Here is a 21,230-nt window from a genome sequence, read left to right on the forward strand (position 1 = left end):
CCTGACATCTTGCATCCTGACATCCTCCATCCTGTCATCCTCACAGCGGATGTTCAGGATGTCTGCATTCTGACATCCTCACAGCGGACGTTCAGGATGTCTGCATCCTGACATCCTCACAGCGGATGTTGAGGATGTCTGCATCCTGAATCCTGCATCCTGACATCCTTACAGCAGATGTCCAGGATGTCTGCAGGACATGAAAAGGAGTTTGAATGCCCATTGGGTACAAGCGAAACTATGCGCGCGTCTTTTCAGTTCCATTCATGGAACCAGTGCCACATGCGGCGATGCTCGAACACAAGGAAAAGGAAGAAAAAGAATGAAAAAAAGACCACACTGTATTCAGGGAGGCTTCTTGACGTCCCCGTAACGGTATCCACGGAAGAAATCCACCATTCATTTTTTTTTTCTGAGCAAGCAGTCACGGCAAATGTCTGGCATTTTTTTGGTTTTCAGGGCAATCTGGCTTGGGGAGACTCAGATCGCCAAATTGTATTCGGACATATGGGTCCAAAATGTTAGTGGCCCCAATCTGTGATTAAGAATTGATGCAGGGATCCACGTTCATCGCTTTTATTTTAGAGTTCCAAAGGAGAACAGAAGCTGGGAATTAAGTCTCACAGCTGTCATGGGCAAGGCGCGCGGCAAATACCGCTGGTTATTTTCTCATAAGCGGTAAACGCACACTAAAACAAAATGCGTGCCAAAATTTTTGACGCATGTTGAACCGAAAATTACCAGCGTGATTTCATACTAAGAGCGCAGCTGCAATCTGGTCTGCTTTTCGATTATTGAACTGTCGTATTCTGCATTCGTATTTTTCTGGCCACAATAGATTGCATTACTCATCCTCCCAAAAGAGAGGTTGTTGAACCTGGTTTATAATTTCAATGCCACAATTTTCAAGAAATTTTTATCTGTTTTTTTTTTCATGTTATTTTGAGTAGGCGCATACAATCAACCGCTTTGCGCGTGTGGGTCGTGGACACCGGAGTCGTAAAAAGGAATGCCGGCAGGGCCGGATGCATTTCGATGTTGCAGTAATACAGAACGCCTATGCTATGCAATTTAAGTACAAGATTCGCAGCTGCTGAAGGCTAGCAGAAAGCCTGCGGTATGATGTCACTAGGAGACATAGTGAACCTCAGAAACGTTACACCGCACATGGTACATCATCGGCGACCGAAAACAAGCACAGGAAAGACGAGGTATGAAAATATCACTTTTGTAACTCGCCCATCATCCGGTAAGGCCATTTATTGTCGGAGCAGTAGTAGATGTCTGCAGTATAGGAACAGGTTATAGAGATTTTACTAACGGCACTGCCCAGTGCAAAAAAGTGCTCAAATGCATGCCGGCTCCAAGGAAGAGAGGATTTATTATCACGCAGGGGATTACAGTGAGGTAAAAGCATTAATCGACAAGATTATGGGATCTGTGCGAAGCGGCCTCCATTCTTTTGGATCAGCAAGTGCACTTTTTATCCATGTCATATAGGAAGACACCCTAGCAAAAACGGCAAAAGTAGCGTTTTCTATTGTGCAACCGCCACCCAGAGAAGTCACTCCGACCTGCACTGCTTTTCCATCAGCACCTAGGAGGGACAACGGTCCGCCGGAGTCGCCCTTAAAACAGAAAGAGACGATGAAGAGCAAGTTAGCTGACTTGTAGTCAGCATAGGTAGTATTTAAGCTTTGTTCACGAATGCATTTTAATCTTTCAATTCAATGCCATGAATTTCTCGAGTTATGCTCTGGAACGTTTTACGATCGTTTTTATGAGTTATGATCTGTAATGTCCGAGTGAGTCTAAACTCTGTCCCGGAGACTTTCTACATAGCTGCAACAGCCAGTACATAAACAAAATGGAAAATGTACAAAAGAAGACGCCCATTCATACACGTTACAGTCCTAGTGAGAAACAATGCGTTTATGCAAGCTGTTTGAAAATACAGCCATAAATACAAAGTATAAAAAAGAGCAGACATATGCCTTTAATTGATGGCTGATATACATTTATTTTGGTGCCAACCAAGACGAAATACTTGAAACAGATGGTTCAAATATACCAGCAGTTTCTTGAGCGAAGAAATGTTCTTACTTTTTCAACTATTTACTATAATAGGAAGCTTGGGCTTCGAAGTATGTAACTTTTAATTGGTACGAAAAGGAGGAAATAACCAGGGGAGAGGGCGGCTTTAAAGGTAGCAACACCACGTTAACGGGGTGACATACTTTGTCAAACTTTACCAGAACCGCCTTTGGTGAAATATGGTGTTGTTTCGATTAAGCAGGCTGAGGAATCCCTACGGAACGCACACCTAGTCATTCCAACTGTTTGGTCATGAAAACTGTATAAAATTGCACTTGGGAACTGTTATCTGTAGAACGTCGCAATATTATGTTACTAAAGACGCATGGTATATGCCGCACTCGAGATCTCAAATTTCTCTACATTTTATGACCCACTCTCACAACTCATCTTTCGTCTTTTTGCGGTTGCGCATATGGGCCCATCTCTCTGTAGACAGAAACGTGCTGCGTTTTTGTGCATGAAACTTGGCCGCTGCTCGCACTCACTTTGCAGGTCGATTTCATTTCTTCAGTGCAAATTGATGGACCAGGAAACATATCTTTGCCCGTATCCTTCGATTTGAATCCTCTTCTTGTCGTTTGGAAACATGTATCGTCTGCCTGGGCATGAAGTTCGGCGTATAGGAGCTTTGTACTGGTTTTATTGCCTGCAAATGGCACGTCATTTAAAATACTTGCTAAAGGAACTCAAAACAATTGGAGAGGACGCTTAAGTTCCGCCTTAAGGGTACGATGCGATAGCGTACTGGGTTAATCCTTTTGTATGCAATGCAGTATTGGCTATTCTCTACATTCAGTCAATAGACCAGCTACTCTCCCTAGCGTGAAAAGCATCCGTAACACGGCCACCATCTTTCAATGGAATTCCTGCACCCTTCTTACACGATTGTATGATTTCCGACAACTCGTCTCAAAGCACCGTTTCCCGATTGTTGCCATTTCAAAATCTCGTCTGCGTACTACCATTCGTCTTTCAGGCTATACCGTTCAGAACTCGATGACCGGCATTGACATCAGCAGAGTTCTTTTAGCTGTCCGGAAAGACGTCACCTACATCCCACAACTGATACCTGCTGACTGACGGAATGAATATCTTGCAGCCACCGTCAAGGTCATGAATCTGTTCTTCGCAGTGATCGTCGGGTACATACCGCCGCGTGTCACATTTGACGTTGACCGCCTTCAGGATATAGTACGCAGTACTCCTGCACCACACATCATAACGGGGCACTTCAATGCACACCATCCTGCATGGGGAGGCACCAGATCAACAGCCAGAGGACAACACTTATTTGATTTTGCACAGTGCAACAATTTAAAATTCCTCAACAACGGCCACGCAACTTTTTATCAAGGTGCAAGGTCCAGTGCCCTTGACATTTCTATGATTGCTGCGCATCTGTCGTCTTACACAACTTGGAATGTAGACATAGAAACTCATGGCAGCGATCATCTACCTATGTACTCTAAGGTTGGTGGTGCTTTCTTAAGTTCCCTGCGGCGTAATGTACGCTACACGAATTGGGATGTTTTCTCTGACACAGTAGAGAAATTGGAGCTCTCACACCTTGATTATGAAAACTTCATTGATGCTGTAGCACGTGCTAAAACGACCAGCACTAAAGTTATAACCCTACCAAAAGTGTACTCAAGTTTAGATGCTGAATATGAGCGACTTCGAGCAATTCGCCGCAGAGCAGAGAGACGAGAACGCAGGGCCAATAACAGAGAAGACATCAGCGTTGCTAGGCGCGCACAGAAACATGTTCAGCGCCATTTGGACAAACTCGCAAGGCGGGAATGGCGATCCTTCTGCGCAAAGCTTGATCCCAGAAAGCCTCTTTCTAAGATTTGGAGCATTGTGCGCAGCCTCAGTAGTCAGCCCGCGCCATTAAATCCTTTTGAGTGCGTAGCTGTGAATGCGAATATTTCTCGTCTCGACGCAGCGGAGGCTTTCTGTTCTAAGATAATTGCTCGTTCAAAAGCCTCATCGGTGCCACTACCTCCCCAAAGCTTTATCTGTTCACCTAACACCGCCCTCCTTGACGAACCGTTCACTATGGATGAACTTCATGCAGCTCTGGCAACTACCAATAAAAGATCCTGCCCTGGACCAGATGGCATAAGCTACACTACCCTCTCTCACCTGCAACTAGTGCGAAGGTTCAACTCCTCGCAGTTTATAACATCTCCTGGGAGTTCGGCCGCCTTGAAAGGTTTTGGAAGCGTGCGCGTGTCATACCTATCCTTGAGCCTGGAAAACCATAAACTTACTTAAACGCCTAAAGTCCCATAGCCCTTCTAAGTTGCATCGGAAAGTTGATGGAAAAAATGGTTCGCTCCCATTTAACCTGGGACCTGATGAACAGGGGAATTTATCCTCCGACCATGTCTGGTTTTCGAAAAGGACGCAGCAGCATTGACAATGTTATTGCCCTTGCCAATTGTGTCAAACGCAGCAAAGCAGTGCGGTCTATGACCATCGCAGTGTTTCTTGACGTGAAAGGAGCCGTTCATACTGTCACACATGAGGAAATTCACAAGGCTTTACAATCAATTGGCATTACTGGACGAATGTATAACTGGCTGCGTGACTATATTTAGGAAAGACCGATTTTTATGTCAACAAGTGAAGGTGACACAGCTCCGCATCAAATATCTCGCGTAGTACCACAAGGGGGTGTACTAAGTCCCACTGTGTTCAATCTCTCACTTGTTGGCTTGGAAAAATGCTTGCCACCGACGGTTCAAATCTCCCTTTATGCAGATGACATCTGTATATGGTGTTCCGGACGCAAGAGGCGCATTGTGCATGCCTGTCTACAGAGGGCAATAGGCCGCACTGAATCATCTTTAAGCAAGCGCGGTTTCGCCATGTCGTCAGATAAAAGCTCAGCAATTGCATTTTCAATGCTTGATCTTTCGCGCTACGCGCAGAAAGTTGCTTGTATTCCAATACCGTATGTCACAAGCAATAAATTTCGGAGGGTAACGTTTGACAGGCAACTGTCATGGTCCCCACATGTGCAACAGATGAAAGTCAAGCTCTGCTCTTACGCCTCTATTTTTCGTATGCTCTCCACCAGCAGAAGAGGATGTTCTACACCGTCATTTCTACGACTGTATGGAGCGCTCTGTGAAGGCCTTCTGCGCTGCAGTCTCCCAGCTTTGGAGGGTATTTCGCAAACAAATATTAAAATCCTTGAAGCTGTGCAAGCTAAAGCGTTGCAAATCTGTCTCGGCCTTCCCAAAAACACCTCCACAATGGGTACTCTAGCTGAGAGCAGACGTCTATCGGCATCAGTGCTCTTCACCCAGGCGCTCCTTCGTGCCCAGGTGCGGTTGTGGCTCGTGTACCAAACCATCCACTCGGTGAGTACTGCATGGAGTAAATTTCTAACATTCTCCCATCACAGTACCAGTGTCCTCTCACAACCTCCCCCGCAACTTAGAGGTATGCAGCATGGCAAATCAAGATCACAATCCCTGGCATTAAAAGAAAAACAAACACCCCTAATTCTTCACTCATATATTTTGCTCTTGAGCACATTCATAGTTGCTACAATGCGTACCCCGCCCCCCCCGTCCCCCCCTCTACACTGATGGCTCTGTCACTTCTTTATCATCAGCGATTGGCGTCTGGATTCCGTCAACGTGAACCACAATTTCAGCGATATTCAGTCACCGCACCTCGACTTCTGCTACTGAGCTGGCTGCTCTGCGTGTTGCATTTACTTACATCCTACAACAACAGCCAACAGCGTGGGTTATCTTCAGTGACTCTCGCACTGCACTACGGTCGATAAAGTCATCAGGAAGCCTTCAGGAGCAGATCGTCGATGGCTTGAACAGGTTACACACCGAGGCCTGTGAGTTACGTCACCGTGTGGTGCTTCAGTGGTTACCCGCTCACTGCGGCCTCGCAGGCAATGATTGTGCTGACGGTGCAGCAAGATCGGCGCATGGCGACACATCCTTGTTCCTACCCATACCCTTTTCTCGTAGTGATGGCGCGAGACTTCTCGCTACTAAGTCCTGGCAGATGCAACGCTCTTTGTGGTGTGATCCGCGGCGTCAATACAGACCCCTCTTTCGCATCGACCCCGATTGTGAATTCTGCATGCCACGCTATTTAGATAGACGTGACTGTAATTAACTGCACTGAATTCGTCGGGACGTTGCCTTTACTAAATACTGGCTTTATAAAATTGGTATATCAAGTAGCCCTCTGTGCGCGACATGTGGTGTGCGCGAGGATATTCAACACTTGATCTGCCGCTGCCAAATTTGTAATACTCATCGCAAGGCACTGTTAGGTGCTTTAGGACTTCGTTAGGACGACCCCGTGCACCTGGAGTACGTCCTTGGACCCTGGAATGATGCGACTTCGGCTGAGCGAGGGACAAAAGCTTTCTTAGTTTTTCTAAGGGACATAAGTTTAGTGTACATACTTTGATAGTCATCTAAGGGACACGGTTTTCGTGGACATACTTTGATAATCATGTGTGTTTGTGAGTGCGTGAGTGTTGAGTATATTTGATGTCACCTTTTTTTTCTTTCTCCTTCTCTTTCACCCTCTTCTTTCACCCTCATCTGGAGTAGCATGCCAGGCCCATAACCAGGCAGACCTCTCCATTATTCATTAAAGTCTCTCTCTATCTCAGAGTTAGCGCCGCTCATCGCGTACGTGGAAGGCTGCGATGGTCCCCGCGTTCCTCGTGTTTTCCTTCGTGGGCTCCAATCTTACGCTCTGCAAAACGGCGTCCTCTACAAGCGCAACTTTGAGAGCAACACCGCAACATTTCTGCTCGTAGTCCCGTCACAGTTGTGACCTGATATCTTGAGCGCTTGCAACGACGAACCATCTGCTGGCCATCTGGGTGTCAGTCGTACCTTAGCAAGGATTCGGCAGAGTTACTACTGGCCCAGATTACTTCCATCAGTGCGGGCATACGTCAAAACCTGTCGCGACTGCCAGCGCCGTAAGTCTCCTCCCTTCAAACCCGCCGGATATCATCATCCCACAGCGCATCCGAAGACCCCTTTCCAACAAGTGGGAATGGACCTACTTGGCCCTTTCCCGAAGTCATCCACTGGAAAACGTTGGATTGCTGTCGCGACGAATTATTTGACGCGGTACGCTGAGACAGCGGCACTTGCAAACGGAACTGCTGTCGAAGTAGCCACGTTTTTTGTACACAACATCGTGCTGGGTCATGGCGCCCCTGCGGTTATCATCACTGACCGTGCAGCTGCTTTCACGGCCCGATTGACTCAGGCAGTCTTAGACCTGACCCACACCAACCACAGGCGTACTACGGCGTACCGCCCCCTGACAAATGGCTTGGTGGAACGCATTAACAGAACGCTGGCCGACATGCTCTCCATGTATGCGGATGTGGAGCATAAAGCGTGGGACCAAATTCTCCCATACATCATATTCGCTTACAATACGGCTCTGCAGGAGACAACGCAGGTCACGCCCTTCGAGCTTGTCTTCGGTCATCCAGTTATTACTCCTTTGGATGCCAGTGTGACCGAGAACTTGATCTTGACGTCGCCAATTTCGTTCAGCGGGCTGAAGAAGCACGTCAACTTTGCCAGGCAGCGAATCCACCATCAACAGCACGTCGACGTTGACCGCTACAATCTCGGACAGCGATTTGTTACGTATCAGCCAGGCGACCGTGTGGGGGTTTGGACACCAGTTCGTCCCGGGTTGTCTGAAAAATTACTGCGCCGATACTTGGGACCTTACCGGGTTCTCCGCCGCATTAACGACGTGACGTACGAAGTTTCACCGGCAACCCCAGGCCGCCCCTCGCGCATACCGCCGCATCCGGATGTTCTGCACGTCGTTCGTATGAAGTCTTACTACGACCGTCCTGCTGATTGTACTTGACGCTGAGTGCCGTCGGCTCTGTGTGGTGATAACTGTGTTTAACTTGCGTGTCTACCCCTATTCCCCTCTATGAACGCGGGCCGCATCGAGGCGATGCTGCAGAGGAGGGAGCAATGATACAGCTCAGAAGTGGAGGAAGAAGAGGGCTTCGCCATCTTGCTGGTGACCGCTCGGCAGTCTGGAACAGTTTTTGTGTCCCTAACTGTTTGCCGTGTAATATTCGTGACAATATTGCCCCGGATTTGATCAATTTCCATATTAATTTGTGCTCTAAAGATTTGCTTTCAGCAACGCCTCCCCCTGCCACCCCCAACAGGTTCAATAGTGTCATAACGACATTTATGTTTGTACTCAAGCCTAAAAAAACACTGCCATTTAAAGTGAGCTGTAAAGTATGATCACTTGCTTCAGAAAGATATTGTAAGTTTTAAACTACATCGATACCATCCCACATAAAGAAGTAATCGCTCGATATCAACCAACCAAGCGTAGCCGCAGGAACGCGAGAAAAACACGAGAAAAATAATTTGCGGTTAATTATTTTTTTGGGAGAGCAGCGCACGCGGCGGGTAAGGACTCATGATGCTTTGACCGGGAAGAATGGCTTCTTACCTATGCCTGTTTTTCCCCAGCCAGCTGCGAGCAGAGGCTTTCCCTGAACATGAAGCTTGTGCGTGGGAAGGCATACAGGTTTCACGAGGGCGTCAAACTTCAGTGGTTCTTGCAGCTGCGAATAAAAATGAGTTAGTCTCAAAGTCTACATATCAGGATGGTGCATTCCTACCTGAAACAAGGAGGACTTCCGTCCTTCTACTCTATGCGATACTTATCCTTTTCGTACGGTATTTCACTTCGCCAATGTATCGTTTCACTATTACCCATGGGCACCAGTGCCAAGTGTCTACAATCACTACATAACAATCTAAGTCTACCATACAGGTAGCAACCATTGCTCTTACACTAAGGCTATCCCCATTTCTGTACTCACATCACAATTTACAGCACGAATCTACGCATTAGGTTTCTTAATCCTATACTACTATCCGCCAGCTACACAGTAGTGGCGCCAACGTTGTTAAGGAACCTCTTATTGTGGAATCATACTTCAGTACTTTACCCCCTTCCTCCTCACCCCCTCTCTCTGCTGTTTAGAAATACGAAATCAAATTGACTGATATAATCGACCGTATTTGTTCACAACAAGGAAGTGCAAAGGCATGTGCGTGCGGCGGCAGCCACGTTAATTGCGCGTTATGAAGTGCACCGGCACGGCGCAGGCCTTGCCAGTTAAGGAGCGGATAGCCTGAACTGTTCACCGTCTTTGAAAGCTCTCCAACGTTCGATGCTCAGGCTCGCCAGAGCTAAGCCTTCGAAGATCGTGCTCGCCATTGCGTAGGGCGTAGTGCGACACAGATCCAGATATATTCACTTGAGATAATCTCGGCAGGATGGCTTCACCATCCATGAGGTCCACCGCCTTCTTCATCATCTAATCTTTCGCAAGCGTTGAAACACATGCTAAACTCCAAGATTGTTGCGTGTCTGTTCAGGAATGCCCTTATCAGTCTGTTCGCTCATGGTACCTTGAATACACCCAAGGACACAAATTCTAGCAGCGGAGATACAGCTTTTCGCCATTACGTTGCCATTTCTTGGTTTAACGTGGTAAGATGACAGCGCGGTGCATTTAAATTGTGTTTGGGGCGACGTATAGAAACGAATCCCATAATTCCCGCCCGACAAGAACTTTGATTCATCTAGTTAATTTACTCTCTTCCATTCCTGGCATATAAATACAGGGTGTTTCTCTACCTACACCATTCTAGAAGCCTATTTCTTTTCGCAGATATCCGGGGTTTGAAATGGGCTGCTGTGGGTTAGTTCAGCAGTCTGCACATAACGCCTAAAAGTCCAGAGAGTTATTGTAGACTGATAAAATGGTCAAATCTATCGAAATTTCGACACCAGTAAGCCTAGAGTTCTTTAGGCTCGGGCGAAGAGTGCCTTTCTAAGAAATAAGGTTCAACAAGGGGCAGCTTTGGGCCAGTTGGTCTGACATGTTGGAGGGGAAGAATAACCGCTAGCTTGACAGGACTGAAAATCGAGAAGAGGACAGGACGAGCGGTAACTAGCAACTGAAGTTTATTGAAAAAAGACATGTTGCAGCAAAGGTTGCATCTGCGCATAGCGTCGAGAACGGAGATAGTGACACGTGGAACACACGAGATAGTTAAATCGAAAGGAACAAAAAACGAACAAAAAACAATGAAATGCCCGTCACAGGTTTAACAGAAACCGGGTCTCTTTATCTAAAAGCGCCGCGGAAGGCTCACTCACACACATATCAAGCCCAAGTTTGCGCATGTGTGCCGCTTCTAAAATCTCTCTTTCAGGGAATGCGATGACTGCTACCCACAGTTCAACAAAGCCACCATAATCGGAAGGGGCAGGTCGAGGCTTGAAAGAGAGACTTTAGAAGCGGCACACATGCGCAAACTTGGGCTTGATATGTGTATGAGTGAGCCTTCCGTGGCGCTTTTAGATAAAGAGACCCGGTTTCTGTTAAACCTGCGACGGGCATTTCATTGTTTTTTGCTCGTTTTTTGTTCCTTTCGATTTAACTATCTCGTGTGTTCCACGTGTCACTATCTCCGTTCTCGTACGCTATGCGCAGATCCAACCTTTGCTGCTACACGTCTTTTTTCAATAAACTTCAGTTGCTAGTTACCGCTCGTCCTGTCCTCTTCTCGTTCTTCAGTCCTGTCAAGCTAGCGGTTATTCCTCCCCTCCAACTTTCTAAGAAAGCTCGAGTATCTCCTGCTAAGATCGAGAAAAAAGCCTCCTCTGAACGCCTGTCTCTCCAAAACATGTGAAGGTGTGGACTGCAACTGTGAAATACAGTGAAATCTGTTTGAATTTCATCACACACTTGCTGCCCCAAACAGCTGTTATTTGAGGAGCTTTGATGGCGTTATGTTAATCTCACACGCCGCCCATTGCTTCTAATATTATGCGCAATACTTGTAACCACAGAAATTGCTACGTGAAAGCAGGAGCAAGTTGACGACTTAGAAGAGCCGGAAAATGAAGATAGTGCGAACAGCCCATGAAAGGACAAAAACGACAAACTGAAAGCTAAGAATTACGCCCTCAAAAACGCCAGCCGGAAGAGGGGATTATTGCGTCGTAACAAATTCGGAAATAGCAAATAAATAGGTGTTTTATACCCGCGATGTTTATATATACATGCGAAAAAATTAAAATAGTATATGTTGTTGACTACTGCAACTAAAAGACACGAGGCCGTCATAGTGGAGCCGGGAGACAAAAACGAAGCGGAAAAGAGTCAAGTCGTTTCCGCGCAGGCTGCCTCATCGGCTTTAGGTAACTTCACCTCCTCTACCTGTCCTCCCTCGTCTGCAACTGCTGATAATATGCAGCCAACCACCTCTTCATGCGAAAAAATTAAAATAGTATATGTTGTTGACTACTGCAACTAAAAGACACGAGGCCGTCATAGTGGAGCCGGGAGACAAAAACGAAGCGGAAAAGAGTCAAGTCGTTTCCGCGCAGGCTGCCTCATCGGCTTTAGGTAACCTCACCTCCTCTACCTGTCCTCCCTCGTCTGCAACTGCTGATAATATGCAGCCAACCACCTCTTCATGCGAAAAAATTAAAATAGTATATGTTGTTGACTACTGGAACTAAAAGACACGAGGCCGTCATAGTGGAGCCGGGAGACAAAAACGAAGCGGAAAAGAGTCAAGTCGTTTCCGCGCAGGCTGCCTCATCGGCTTTAGGTAACCTCACCTCCTCTACCTGTCCTCCCTCGTCTGCAACTGCTGATAATATGCAGCCAACCACCTCTTCATGCGAAAAAATTAAAATAGTATATGTTGTTGACTACTGCAACTAAAAGACACGAGGCCGTCATAGTGGAGCCGGGAGACAAAAACGAAGCGGAAAAGAGTCAAGTCGTTTCCGCGCAGGCTGCCTCATCGGCTTTAGGTAACCTCACCTCCTCTACCTGTCCTCCCTCGTCTGCAACTGCTGATAATATGCAGCCAACCACCTCTTCTGCCTCCACGTCTGCGGGTGTAAATGACTCTGACCAAATCTCTCTCTCTAACGCTTGTCAGTCAGATGTTGGAATGACTACTCCACCTCAGCAGCTTCGTGCTTCCTCTCACCAGTTAAGACTAGGAAAGGTTCGCCTGGAATTTCAAAGAAAACAGATGTGTTGAAAGAAGCTGTTGTGGCTACGTTTTTAAAGCAATAATCATGGCGGGAATATCTGTTCTCCAGTGGAATTGTCGCTCTATCTCATCTTCTTTCCCCGATTTACAGCAGCTTATACTTAAACATAGTCCAGACATTATTTTAATACAGGAGTCGTGGCTCAATCCTAATTGCCTATTCGCAATTAAAAATTTCTCCGGTTTTAGAAATGATCGCCCAAACGGCAGGGGTGGGGGCCTACTAACATTGATTTCAACGAAACTGTGGCATCGTGCTAAAAGTGTCTCACAAAATTATGCGACCTGATTGTGAGATACTTGCAGTTGAAATCATTATTTCGCAGTGCGCCCCTGCCACGGTGGCAAGCATCTACTTCCCCGCAGGTGTCCGCAAGACGGATAGGCTCGATGCGTTACTGCGCAACAACGGAAGAGTAGTTCTAGCTGGGGACATCAATTCACATCATGTTGTTTGGGGTTTCAGAACAGACCTTAGCGGGCATTTACTTTGGTCTTGCATGTCAGCAAACGATGTGTGCTGTTACAGTAGTCGTGCCATAACTTACATGAGGGCAAACTCTCGATCAGCTATTGATTTAACGTTAGCTGTTAATGGTATAGATCTATCTTCGTGGTGTGCAGTTGACTGCGGTACGTCAAGTGACCACTACCCAATCACTTTCACTATTGCGTGCAGTCCAGTCAGGGTGGCTGGTTCGGCACAAAAATTTCTAAATACTATATTGTTCAAGAACCTTCTAGGTGAGGCCCTCTCGTCTGTTGCCCCCGCCGATAATTCTGACAGGGGTCCTCAAGTATTAAATTCCGTGTTAGACGCCTCTCAGCGAGCAGTCTTTACAGTCCGGTCAGGCGTTGAAAATAAGACTACGAGCTGGTGGAATGACGACTGCGAAAAAGCCTATCGTCAAAGGAAAGCCGCATGGAAGAGTCTAGCGCATAACCAGTGCCCAAAGAACTGGATAAATTATAAATTCTTTGCAGCCTCTTTCAAAAGAACAATATCTAAGGCTAAGGATGATTTCAATGCCAGTCTGAACACCTATTTGTCTAACCCAGTAAACCGCAAGTCTCTCTATAGATTCATGGAACGTACTAATGTGCTGCCCTATTCTCATATCTCTCAGTCGACAGTATTGCCACCTCGGGACGAAAAAGATAAACTAGAGTCCATAGCTCAAGGCTTTGCTGTGCGTTTTCGTGCTGGCACTACCTTTTCATCAACCCCGTTTCATTTGGGTGAAGACTTCAATAAGGTATTTGTATCTGATTTAGTATCGGTAGTTAATTGCCTGCAATCTGCTGCCCCTGGTATTGACGGAGTAACAGTTGACATGCTGAAAATCCTAATGCAAGACTTTGCCCCGTAACTATTGCAGATTGTGAACTGGTCTTTGGAAAAAGCCTGGATTGCACAAAATTGGAAAACAGCGAAAATTATTTTATTGCCTAAAGTGCAGGGGAAGGGTTTTGATCTCGACAATATTCGGCCGATTGCTCTCACATCAAATTCGGTTAAGCTTGTAGAGCAGGGTAGTCTTAAGCCGCCTCACGACTCATATTCTGAGTCTTCAAGTATTTAGTGAGGCTCAGATTGGTTTCCGCCGGGGGTGTTCGATATGGACCGCGCACATAGACTTCGAGAGCCGTATTAAGGTTGCTATGAGGCAAAATGAGGTATCAGCTCTGGTTACTTTAGATATTGCAAAGGCTTACGACAGCGTTGAACACAGCATTTTGCTTCATAAACTGGCTAATATACAACCTCCTTTTTACCTCTCTGCGTGGATAAGAGAGTTTAAGGTTTGGTTTGGTTTATGGGGTTTAACGTCCCAAAGCGACTGAGGCTATGAGAGACGCCGTAGTGAAGGGCTCCGGAAATTTCGACCACCTGGGGTTCTTTAACGTGCACTGACATCGCACAGTACATGGGCCTCTAGAATTTCTCCTCCAAAGAAATTCCAGCCGCCGCGGCCGGGATCGAAACCGCGTCTTTTGGGACAGCAGCCGAGCACCATAGCCACTGAGCCACCGCGGCGGCAGTGTTTAAGGAATAGAGCATTCTTTTGTTCTAAGGGTACGTTAACTTCTATAGCATACGCCCAGTCTAGAGGTCTCCCACAGGGCTCCGTTCTTTCACCGTTATTGTTTAACATACTAATGCGTGATATCCCTATTCACCCAGCCGTCAAAGTTTATGTGAATGCGGATGACATTGCTTTTTTTCGCTTCTGCCAGAGACATTCATATCCTGTACCAATTACTGCAAGAGTATTTAAATGCTCTGGAAGTTTGGCTACACAGCCTAAAGTTAACTTTAAATGTCAACAAGTGTGCCGTCCTTGTTTTCCCACAGGCAACCCCAATTTACATCTCTCTGTCGTATCCCTCTATCCTGATCCCGCAAGTTGATTCAACAAAATACTTGGGTATAATATATGACCCGCATTTAGACTGGCAGCCACACATTAGAAGCATTGCGCTTAAGTGTGAGCATGCCCTTGGCCGGTTGGTGAGGATCAGCAACAAAAAATTCGGTATGCGACGAGACACTCTACTACTAATTTATAAGACCTATGTACGACCAATCCTTGAATTCGGCTCCGTTCTCTTTTCTGGGTGCCCCAAGTACAAGCGTGAACCCCTGTTTGTTATAGAGCGACGCGCTCTGCGCCTTTTCTTAGGTCTGCCTAAATCAGTAGCTAATGCTGCATTGTACTTGGAGGCGCGTATACCTGATCTCAACTCCCGGTTTGAGCTTATCACTGCGCGGACATTTCTAAGGTCTTTGGAGCCTGTTCCTGGATTGGCTAACCCTATACTTACAACGAACAAAACTCTCTTCTTTGGTACTCCCTGGCCTCGGTATAAGCTCCCTCAGGTGGTGTTCACTAATTCCCTGCTGTCAAATATTTGTGTATCAATGAGATCTTTAGTACTAGTCTGTATCAATGAGATCTTTAGTGAGGTCTCGGGTAAGTGACCGAGCTATTGCCATGTGGCTATAGGAGACAGGCATGCTGTGGGTGGGGCTACTGAGTAGCCTGGAGTGAGAGAATGTAGAGGTGAACGAAACATTGCTCGTATGGAAAGAAACACCCTCGGCGAAGGGGTTGGCGGTTTCTGGTGAAGAGGTTGGGCTGCTGTTGAATTTGGCAGACTCGTTGTAGTTGTGAATCTGACCCAAGCGTCCAGGATTAAAAGGGTGCGACTTAGCAGGATTGAGGGGTAAAACACCAGCGATGGGGGTAGAGCACGGGTGACACAGTCGATGTGTCGACGCACTCAGCGGAGTGGATTGTTGCAGTCTGCCTGACGGTGGCCGCGGGAGGCGCACAGAGTTCGGAGAGCCGCGGATGAATGGGCGCATGCACAGACGCAGGTCCAGGGTTAAAAGGGCATGACTGAACAGGATTGAGGGGTAAAGCACCAGTGATCAGGGGGAAAGCACGGAAGACACAGTTGAAGTGTCTAGGCTCTCAGCAGGGTGGAGTGCTGCAGTCTGCCGGGGGGGGGGGGGGGGGGAGCACTGGGGTAACTGTTATAGCCGGAATCGTCGCTTCGGCGGACGCGGTTGTTGCGACGCGCGTCTTTTCTCTTTCAATCTTTCCTCTCACACCTTTCCCCTCTCCTCTGTCTGCACGTGGCAGTTATTGTGGTTAAGCTCGAGCAAGTGGGGGCAGGCTCGTGCATTTTCCTTTTCATCGTTCCTTCAGTCACAACCACAAAAAAAAACTGCAGACTGCCCAAGGAGGTTATATTAAAACTTCTGGAGTGGAGGGGGCGCTCGAAAAGTGAAGCCGGCGCTCACTGACGCGGCGCCATGTTGCCAGGGGCAGAAAACAGCCAGAACGTGTAGCGACCGCCGTGCAGCTTAGTGGCACCGTGGTGTCTTGTTGCGGTTGTGCTAGTGCACTTTATCTCTGTTGTTCCCCATATTGCAGGAATTGTAGCTGCAAAAGTTGCTACTAGAACACAATGTCAGGATTATGTGGCAGCACTGCATTCTAGTGAGCTGAGCAGCCTCATACGTGCAAAGAGCCATGGTGGGCTTATGGCAACATCCAAGGATGTCTTGCAGTCGATCAAAATTTTTGTATGGGCTAGTCAGTGATTGATCTTAAGGAAGGTAATAGCAGCGCAAAAAAAAAACGGGGACACAAGAGAGACACAACCAACAGGACTGGGGCTGAACTAACGACTGAAATTTTATTGAAAACAGCAGAGCTTTAAATACAAACAGGCCATCGCAATTCCAAGAAGATAATGACCCGCCATAAGATTATATAATGCCAGCATCAAAACCACTCCAATGGATATCACACACCCGATATTCACGAGAAGGCATGTGCAACTTGGAATCTTGGAATTGTGATGGCCTGTTTGTATTTAAAGCTCTGCCGTTTTCAATAAAATTTCAGTCGTTAGTTCAACGCCAGTCCTGTTGGTTGTCTCTCTTGTGTCTGTCTTGTGTCCACATTTACAAGTTATCCAAGAAAATTGCACAACTCCATTTGGAGATCCGAATTCATCGCATTGCTAAGGAGATGAACCGAGGAAACTGCAAAGAGAAGGTGCGCACTCTCTTGTACAGACTTTGTCTTTAAGAATCAGTGACTTTGGTGTATATATGCGTTAAACAATGCAGTATACATACGCCAGATTTAGATGGCCGGCATTGCTGTTCTTGAGAGTGCTCTTTAGGTGTCACTTTTTGTTTTCCGCAAGTGCTGCTTTTCATGTTTGCCTTTTTATCTTAATTTGCCATGGAACCCTTTAATAAAATGAATAAGCCCTGATTAAATGAAAGTAAAGCGCGGTTTTCTTGTTCATACATACTGCATACACAGCTTTATGGCACCATGCAGTTCTAGTGGTATTCATAAATTAAACTGCAAGGCCATATGGTGCCATTATTACTGGTGATCTGGGCTATGTGTGGCAGATCCTAATCCAGGTGGTAATGGCAGTATGCTGGAACATTGCAGCTGCTTTCGTTTCTTTCCGCATGTTTTGATATCCGAGAACCCTACCATGCATTACAGAACTGTAAACGCTTAATTTTATCGTCCTTCTTCGTCGTTCTTCTGCTTTTCTAATCAATTAGCTTTAAGCGACAGTAATATTCTTACTTGATCAACACCACAAATAAATAAATTAATTAAAAAATCCCCTGTGCTCCTTGGTTTCTGTGGCTGTTCGCTTCTCTCATATTCGCAGTAAAGAGTACGTTTATCAGTAAATTTTTCTTCCTATCACTGCTACGGTTTAATTGCATGATTAGCTGAAACGACACGCTTTACGCGATTTATTGAGAAAATTATCAGCTTTCCAAGGCAGCAACACTGTCTGGAGAAATCGCCTACCACAGCCTTTCATGCAAATTTGCGCGGAAATCGGGGAGATTATACAAGTGAATTTAGTGCCCTTAGAAGCAACATCCCTACCATAAGATGTTTCCCACTTAATCTTGCGGATGAAGCGAAAAAAAATTAGCAAAATTAGTCGTTCTCTGCTGGCGCCCATTTCACCAGGCCTCTTTCTGCCCCTGGCAAGATGGCCGCCAGTCGGTATGGCTGGCTTCACCTGTTTCTGCATGCATGCATAGGGGGCCTCCACTCCAGAAGTTTTATTATAACCTCCTTGAGACTGCCCGACGGCGGCCGCGGGAGGCGCACAGGGTTCGGAGAGACGCAGACGAATGGGCGAATACACAGATGCAGGAGTGCGAGACAAGCGAGAAGGCAGTGATGCCGTGGCAGGCGTGTCACGGAGGAAGGAAGGTGGACGAGGGTCCGTGGCGAAGACGCTTTGGATGCAGTGTTCACAGGAGAACCTGCAAGCTGCGTGTGAGGAGGAAATAGACAGACGTAGTTGTTACAGGAAGTAGTGGTCTCCAGGTGGTTTCCGGAAATTCAGGTGGTCAAAGTTATCTGCCGCCCTCTACTGCAGCGTCCCTAAAACCTGACTCGCTTTGAAGAGTTAAAAACTATAAATATAAAAAAATCAACGGAAGCATGCTGTCATTGCCCATACTCTGGGCCCGTCAGCTTCTGAAGTCTCGATTTTTTGTTTTTGAAAGCCTGCGCAATCTGTGTCACATAGCCAGCAAAGAGGGAATGGGAACATTTCAGGAGCAGAGTTAAGGTTAGGAGGTATGAGTTTCAGTGTAAGCTATATATGCGGGCACCGTTTATCCCCTGGCCCAAGCACTCGGAGGCGGTTGGGAGACTCACCCTTCGCCGCACCATAAAAGAGGCCTACCTCGAGCTACGTCTCTACAAACGTCTTTACCCTCCCCCTCATTCATCACTCACGGTGCCGGAGACTCGCCTTATTCGGCACATCCAAATGAATGCAGTCATCACCCAGTCCTGCCTCTTCCTCCATCGCCTGTACCAACTGCCCCTGTATCTATGCAGACCTGGCCCATTGCCTCTTCTATTGCACGGCTGCTCAGCAGTCGGGTTCCTACCCCCCACCTTCTTTATCAGTCACCACCTGGCTCGACTGGCTTGGCGCTAAAAGGGAGGAAGAACAGCTACTTCTGGTCGCCCAGGCGGTCAACATCCTTGGCCTGTAAGTTCTGGCCGTATAAAGGTTATAGCGCCCGGCGACGCTGTAAAGCACCGGCACTGAGATCGGTGTTCCCGAGACAGAGGAAAATAAAGATGGACAGCGCGTGCTCGAAGCGCACGCCCGGCACGGGCTATTCGGAACCAGAAGCCTGCCACACTGGTCATCTTGCTCCGGAGCTCCGCTGCGACCCCGCAAATCTTCAACAGTGGTGACCCGGCGAACCGCCCCTTCTTCATCAGCGGCGTTCCAGGATGGCGTATTGGCAGGACCCAAGTTTCGACCCGCCGCTCCCAGCGTTCCGGCCTGGAGGCGTCGGCGGGTGGTTCGCCCAACTGGAGGCTGCGATGTACATGAACGGCATTACCATCCAGCCGTTTAAACACGCAGTCCTTTGCGACATCCTCCCGCCCGACCTCCTGCGTCGGCTCACCTACTCTGCCTTGGGCTGCCGGCCATACGATGAGCTGCGTGCGGCCGTCTTGGCTGATTTGGCGCCTACTATGTTCTGCCGCCGCTCTACGACGCAGTGGACCCGCTTTCGCCGCCGCCAGTCTCTGGCCCTGCTTCGGCCTCGCTCGCGCCCACGCAGCCTTCACCAGAACCCGGCCCGCCTCAGCAGCCCCTCGCCGCCTCGCCGCCACTCCTGCACAGTGTTTCCAGCCCGGCCGTCCCTCTCGACGCCACACCAGGTGGCATCCGCACGAGCTTCGCCTCGCGTCCTGCTCCCACTACTATCCTACCCGCGTCTCTGGCCCTACCTCCTCGCGCTTCACTGACGTTGTCGCCACAGCCTCCTGCAGCCAAGGACGACTCTGCGGCAGCAGCCGGGCCGAGGCTTCCGGCATCGCCATCTACCTCGTCACTACCGCCAAGAGCTCTGCAGGCCTCTGCTGTGAGGTTTAAGCCGCCGCCCGCTGATGCTAAAAAGCCCTCGACAACGACCAAGCCTGCTCGTCACACTCCCAGCCCCTCAGAAGGTCTGCAGAGCACTAATCGTCATCAGGAGCAGGATGAGAAGGCCGACCCGGTGACAGCAGTAACAGGCATGACGGTTGCCACCAGCCCCACTTTGCCTGAAAAGGTTCCTGACCCGGTGTCAGCGCTTGCTCTCAAGCCCGACCAGTTCACTGATGTAGGCCCTTCTTGCACCCCGCCGGTGTTTGCATTTTCAAAGCAGCCTGACACGGCTAGCTGGGCCGCCACCTCATGCCCAATCCCGGTGAGCCCATCTGTCCTTCCTATCGGGAGACGCGCCTGCAAGCTCCATCAGAGCCCTGTCGCTCATAATGCCCAACCCGCAGCGCTTACCACGGCTTTCTGGGCATCTGACAGCTTCGTAAGTGACTCTGTCTCCGCGACAGACGAGACAGCCACCGAAGGTGGTGGCCTGCTTGCGACATGGACCCGTTTGGGCGGGCCGCATCCAGCACCGCCTGTGGACGGAGCACCAGCGCATCGCGTTCCTTTCGATGCTCACGTGCCTGACTTCTGCCCTACTCCTCCAACTACCGCTGTCAGTATCGAAGCGGCCACGGCTTTCCCGCCAGATGGTAGCCGCCCGTTGCTCACTCCTGCTACGCCTGCCTTGCAGTTTCTTCGCCGCCTCGAGCACCATCTACCACACCCTATGGGGCAACGCACTGCAAACGCTCGTAAGTCTGGACGCTGGTCTATCTTCTGGCCATCCTCGAGCGCACTGTCAGCCCTACCAGTTGCCGTCAAGACTTGTTTCCGGCCATCCCGTCGACGTTTCCTGGGTGACATTTAATGTCGGATGCCCCTGTCATCACCGTCCCCTTTCTGCATCCCTCGCCCGTTGCGAAGCAGCCAGGCTCGACCGCCTGAGCTTGGTTCTCCAGCCTGACTGCCTTCCCGGACTACCGACCTACACTGCAGACCCCCCTGCAGACCTGCTTGCCGCCGTGGCTACTCCATGTCCGCCCCTCGGCGCGTACATTTCGTCTTTCCGTGTAGGCGGGGGGCCCTATAGCGCCCGGCGACGCTATAAAGCGCCGGCGCTGAGATCGGCGTTCCCGAGACAGAGGAAAATAAAAATGGACAGCGCGTGCTCGGAGCGCACGCCCGGCACGGGCTGTTCGGAACTAGAAGCCTGCCACGCTGGTCATCTTGCTCAGGTGCTCCGCCGCGACCCCACAAATCTTCAACAAGGTCCATTCTTCTTCTTCCTCTTCTTCCTCCTCTTCATCTTTTTCTTCTACTGCTACTATTACTACGACTACTACTACGACTGCTACTACCTCTCACTCTTGTATTAGTGCACTTTAAGTGCAATAATTCTTTTGTGTTGTAATCTCTCTCAAGTGTAACTTTACTGTTAGTGGAGTGTTTCTTAAAGAAGGAATATGTGAAAAATAAAAAACTGTCTCCAATTGTCCA

General features: G+C 48.4%; 1 protein-coding gene across 1 annotated transcript in view; it reads right to left on the minus strand.

Annotated features, from left to right (window-relative positions):
• Positions 1-1,397: 1,397 nt before the first annotated feature.
• The window catches only part of LOC149328005 (chymotrypsin-1-like), a 43,572-nt gene continuing 23,739 nt past the window's right edge, over positions 1,398-21,230 (minus strand). Inside the window, exons 7-9 of the mRNA XM_089561297.1 lie at positions 8,611-8,725; positions 2,583-2,743; positions 1,398-1,628 (exon numbers count right to left, since the gene is read on the minus strand). Coding sequence (XP_089417423.1) covers positions 1,398-1,628; positions 2,583-2,743; positions 8,611-8,725 — 507 coding nt within the window. The remainder of the gene's footprint in view (positions 1,629-2,582; positions 2,744-8,610; positions 8,726-21,230) is intronic.

The sequence above is a fragment of the Amblyomma mixtum genome, chromosome 9, assembly GCF_055824585.1.
Source record: "Amblyomma mixtum isolate Tamu chromosome 9, ASM5582458v1, whole genome shotgun sequence".
Classification (NCBI taxonomy): Eukaryota; Metazoa; Arthropoda; class Arachnida; order Ixodida; family Ixodidae; genus Amblyomma; species Amblyomma mixtum.